The sequence below is a fragment of the Chrysochloris asiatica genome, unplaced genomic scaffold (genome assembly GCF_000296735.1).
Source record: "Chrysochloris asiatica unplaced genomic scaffold, ChrAsi1.0 scaffold00027, whole genome shotgun sequence".
NCBI classification, from domain to species: Eukaryota; Metazoa; Chordata; class Mammalia; order Afrosoricida; family Chrysochloridae; genus Chrysochloris; species Chrysochloris asiatica.
In genome coordinates this window covers 20,432,656-20,438,502 of record NW_006408545.1, presented here as the reverse complement: position 1 = coordinate 20,438,502, position 5,847 = coordinate 20,432,656, and the positions used below count along the sequence as shown (strand labels likewise).

The window sequence follows — 5,847 nt, the reverse complement described above, 5'->3', positions numbered from 1 at the left end:
CTCAGGAGAGCTTGGGTGATGGGGAGGGGGGCAATATACAGGGAGGGAGAGGGAAGTGGAGAAAAGGGGCAGATGGGAGAACAATAGGGCATGTTTAGATGGACCAAGTGGGACAGAGATAAAGGACGATGTGTGTACATCCTTGGAGCTCCAGGGCTCTGAGATACAGGGATTGACCCATGGTCGGAATGGGCGGGGAATTGTGTTAAGATGCTTGACTGTTTTTTTGAATCTTGGTTTCCCTTGCATTATAATATAGAGTAGACACGGGAGGGGGAGAGAAAGGAATAGTCAGAAACATCACACTAGAAGGCTTGTAAGTCCGTCTTCTGCCTTTAACTGACTGGAATACCTACAACGGGGTTACAGCATACCCGGTGAACGAGGCTTTCTGCCGAGCCTTTGCAATACATAAAACTATAGGTAGAAACCAGAACCACATCCAGATCACCAGAGATGAGAAATCCCCACTTGAAGGGACGAGCTGAAGAGCCTGGAACGGTGAGAAGAACAAAAGATACGTCTTGAATGGAAGACCTACAGGAAAAATACGACACAATGGAGATAGATGGACTGCTACTACGGGAACAAACGGGTCGCTCCCCTAGGAGACATTGGGGCAGTCGGTCGGGTCCCACCAACGTAGCCCACCCCCCCAAAACTGAGACTCAGTGGAAATGCACGCTTGGATTGGTAAACACACACATCACCGTTGGGGAGACATGGGATAAAGGCAGCAATGAAGCGGCGAGCTAAGCCTCACAATATTCAGAGGGCTTCTGTGGACCAGGTTGGGGACCTGGTTGGCAAGCAGTGCGAGGAGACCTGAGGACTCATTGGGCCCAGAGTCAGTGACATGGCCACGGAGGACTCAAGTGGAGAATGGAGCTGCTGGCTGATGGGAAGAGAGGGCATGTGCACAAGAACACCCACACTTGCAGATGACACCTACGTGACCGGGACTGGATGACTGGATGATCAGAAGTTAACCAGGAGAAGAAAGGAGGGGCGGGGGAAGGAAAGAAGACTGAGCTGATCCAAGCTGATGAACTTAATCTATGCACATGAATGCAGTGACACAAAAGAGGCAACAAATCCTTACAGCAAGAAGCATTCCCACCCCCTCCACACACAGAGTAGACAGAGAGGGGCAACTTGGACATTGGATACCCAAATGGGGAGGGAGGGACTACAAAGGCAAGAAGTAACTGGCTTACAAGCTTTCAAGAGGGAACCTAGAGCTAGGGGGCATGGAGGAAGGCAGAATCACCAGTGAGTACTATCCAATTTGTCTAGGTGGAGCTGATGAAATGAAATACAGATGGGTTACGTGCGATACTGTAGTGAATAATGGTTATCAAGATGGATTGTGAGTGTTGGAAATGCAAGGGTAGATGTTTTGTAGCAAGGAAGAGAGCGATTATTTCTCCAGTCTAGGAGCGGAGGTCTCTGGGACCACCGACGGATAAGAGCCGAGAACGGGACCCCACCCAAAAAACCGGGGATGCCTGAGATGGAGACAGAGATGATGACATGGAGGGTTGAAGTGGCTGGGGACTTTGGATCCAGAGAAGGAGAGGAACTGTGGGCTGAAGACTGAGAGGGGGAGAGGGGAGTATAGAGCAAAGGATATGCCCTTTGGTCGGAGGGGATTGGAACCATGGCAATGTAATGATATATGATGGAATGAATATGGAACTGAGGTTCTCTCATGGAAACTATCATATAACTCACAATAAAACAAACAAACAAACAAAAAGTAAAAAAAAAAAAAGATAATGGTATTTTTCTACCAACTTTTGGAAGCCCCCATGTACACCTCCAACTTTCTTACCTCTTTATTCTCTACCTGGTAATTACTAACATTCTTGAAAATTCTCCCTTAGGGTATCATCCAGTGGTTACTTCCAACACATTTAATACAGAGTTACTCTTACCCTCCCCTCTATTACATTTGTTGTAATAAGTGGATTAAGGCTGAGGATTTCTTTAAGAGCATGGATTGTACCTTGTCCTTTTTTAAAATCCTGCTTTTATACCATAAGGAACCCTGGTGGTACTGTGGGTAGAGACTGCCATTATTCTAACTCATAGCGACTCTATAGTGTTTCCCAGACTAAAATCAATCCTTATAGGAGTGAACTTCATCTTTCTCCAGAGGAGCAGCGTTTTGATTTTAAACCACCGACACTGAGTTTAGGAGACCAGTGCCTAATCCATTGCTCCACCAGGACTCCTTTTTAGAAGTATACCAAATGCAAAAAACAAAACAACAACAACAAAAAAAAACCCAAATCACTGTTTAATCAATTCCAACTCATGGTGATCCAATATGACAGAATAGAGCTGCTCCTTTAGGTTTCTAAGGCTGTGAATCTTTACAGGAACAGACAGCCTCATCTTTCTCCTGTGGCGTGGTGGGTGGGTTTCAATCACCAGCCTGTGGCTAGCTTACCCCAAAATACCACCAGGGGTCCTAAGAAGCATATTAAACCTTTAAATATAGTTTCTTCAAAGTGATGTCCCTGCAATATTTTGATATCATTCTAAATAACTACTTTAGGACTGAGCTACTATATGTTTAGCGAATGTTGGCAATCTTTGAAAAGCTTTACTAAATTCACCATGACAGAGAATTTGTCCTCTAACATACATTGTGTTCAGATGACAAGACACTTCAAATTCAGGGCAAACTGATCTACAAGTAACTCTTTTTTTTTATTTTTTAAAGTAGCTGTATTAGAACTGAGGATCTCTGGCAGAACTATAGGATAAACACTGGACTGTTAACCACAAAGTCAGCAGTTCAAACCCACCAGGAAGAAAGAAGAGGCTTTCTGTTCCTTTAAAGATTAACTGCCTCAGAAACCCTAAACAGGTTGCTATGAGTCAGAACAGACTTGACAGCAGTGGGGATATTAGAATTGAAGCTAGATAAACCATGAGTAAGAAGTGGTTGAGAGATGTTTATAGGGGAAAGGTTAGGAATAATATTTGATAGAAAAAATATAAGTAACTTTTCCCTCCAAATGTTCTCTGTTAAAAACTAAAAGTATGAGGGGGCAAGCTGATCCTCTAATTCTGAGAGTATTATCAGTAAACCTGTGTGACTTAGAAGCTACTCTTCTGCAGGCAGATAGGATCTTATCACGGTACTTCGTACTTTTTGCTCTCCTCTATTTGATGGAGAGGAGGGAAAGGAATTAATACACATTGATCACAGAGTCTATGGCAAGTAAGGTTTCTGGAACAATAATTGTTCATAAACACATTGTCTGCAGGCTAACTGTGGCTTCTCCCTGTCTGCTTCTACCAGGCAGTGTTTCATTCTGTTATACACACACAGGATCCTATGAGTCGGAACCAACTCGATGGTACCTGACAACAACACTACCATGTCTCCAATGGACCTGAGAGCGGTCCACATCTTCCCACTATTGCTATTTCAGGACTGCAAAGCCAGTCTATTGCAATTCCTCTGTAGTTGTCAACATTATTCTGGGGTAATCAGATTTCTGGAGTCCTGGTATGGCGCTGTGGGATAATGCACTGGACCACTGCAAGGTCAGTTTGAACCACAAGGTCAGCTGCTCCCTGGAAACCTTATACAGGGTTGCTATGAGTCGGAACTGATTCGACGGCACTTAACAACAACAAATCATATTTCTAAAGTAAATCATTTCTTCCATTAGTGGTGATGGTGGTTGTGTGCTATCAAGTCAGTCCCAACTCAGCAATCCTGGATAGGTTTTCCAAGGCAGAAATCTTCCCAGGAGGAGAAAGCCTCATCTTTCTCCCATGGAGAGGATGGTAGGTTTGAACTGCTGACCAACAGGTTTAGCAGCCCAGTGTGCAACCCACTAGTAAGCATTAATCATAATATTTTAGGCAGAGAGCCATTTTAGGTCAAGCTAAAATAATTTCTTTTATCCAAATAAAGACCAATTGTAAAAAGTAACTTACGCAGAATGAGTTTACGCTTCTTTTGCTCCGAGTGAAGAAAGCTGCTAAGGTAGAAGACCACAGGTAGAAAGAGAATGAACACAGAGACAGCAATTACAGGCACTGTGTCACTGCAAAGGACCGAGCAGTTGAAAGTCCGACTCCAGAGTTTTCGGGTAATGTTCATCTGGAACAAGAAGTAACATGACTCTTTCACATTTAACTTGTCTCCAATTTTATACAGTTATTTTGCTAACACCTTAACAGCCACCCAGAATTTAGACTATAACTCATTGCCAACTCATAGGAAGCCCTGGTGTTCCGGAGAATCACTGTTCCACAGGGTTTTCAATGGTTGATTTTTCAGTCGATTACCAGGTTTTTCTTCACAGGAAGTTCTAGGTAGATTTGATCTACCAACCTTTCAGTTAGTAGTCAAGCACTTGATTAATCATTTGTACTACCTAAGGACCCATTCCTAAAACTCTACTGCTGGAATTCTCATGAACCCCAGACTTTCTGGGACCATGACTGTTGGCTGAACCTCTGAAACAATTGCCGTGAAATAATCTGCATAAGTTAAACCAAACGTATTACCTGAAGTCTTCTTAAAACCAAACAATAGTTTAGTTTCACTAGCAAAAAACATATGCCTTGAGTATTATATTCTTTTAAGAATTATCAATTTGACAACAGTAACTGGAAAGAAAATATAGGAACTTTAGGAGGCAAAGACTTTATATTATTGAGGGAGGAGCAACTCAGAAAAGAGGGTGAGACTTGTAGAATGTAATCAGCGTCACAACTGTACATGTAAAAATTGTTGATGGGAATAATCAATTGTTGGTTGGGAACAGTTTTCTCCTGCCAGAGAAATATGCTGGTTCACACTATTCATACAGAAAATTCATATTCTAAATTATTACTATGTCCAAAACAATCTAGATGGCCAACTTCTCAAAGATTTCAAACAGAAAACTTGTATAAACAGAAATATAGTTAAACCTTGATTTGTTCACTAAAAACATTATTTATTGAGAATCTGGACTCCTAGTGTGGTGCTGTGGGTTAATGCGTTAGACTGCAAAGTCGGTTTGAACTGCAATGTCGGTGGCTCAAGCTCAGCAGTCACTCCTTGGAAACCCTATACAGGGTTGTTATAGGTTGGAACCGACTTGACAGCATTTAACAACAACATTGAGAATCTACTAGAAGCCAAATATGCACTGGGGCTAACAGTAAAAAAAAAAAAAGACAAAAATTTCTTTCCTCATGGAATGCCCATTTTAATGGTTTTAACATTTTGAAGATTATTGATTCATTGTAGTCCCCCATCTCGCTCCTCAGAAATCCTATAAAGGGTCACTATAAGTTCATACAGACTTGACGGCATTTAACAACATATTTTACTCTGGAGCATGGTGGCTCCATATAATAAGCACTAGATTGCAAACCACGGGGTCTGAGGTTTGAGCCTGCCAGCTGCTCCACAAGACAAAGATGAGCCTTTCTGCTCCTGTTAGGATTGAAAGCCTTGGAAACCCTATACAGGGTCGCTATGAGTCAGAACTGACTCCATGGCACTTAACAATAGCAGTATTTCACTAGGAACTGAAGAAATTCTTAATTTTCAAACATAATAAATTGATCAATTTTGATAATTGAATTCTATACTGTAGCCAATAATTTCTAAATTTCCTCTAATGCCCAAATTCCAGTCAGCATGTTCCCTTAACAAGACATTATTGCCATCTAGTGGTATATCATGTAAAGGCAGGCTACACAACAGAGAAAAAGACTTTTTTAAAAATATGTTTTATTGTGAATTATGTGATAGTTTACATGGGAGAACATTAGTTTTACATTCATCCTATAATATATTGTTACATTGCCATGGTTACAATC

The 5,847-nt window shown here is 41.8% G+C and overlaps 1 protein-coding gene across 1 annotated transcript in view; it reads right to left on the bottom strand.

Moving 5' to 3' along the window:
* Positions 1 to 5,847, bottom strand: part of OSTM1 (osteopetrosis associated transmembrane protein 1) — an 80,100-nt gene that overhangs the window by 1,954 nt on the left and 72,299 nt on the right. Inside the window, exon 5 of the mRNA XM_006839952.1 lies at positions 3,964 to 4,129. Coding sequence (XP_006840015.1) covers positions 3,964 to 4,129 — 166 coding nt within the window. The remainder of the gene's footprint in view (positions 1 to 3,963; positions 4,130 to 5,847) is intronic.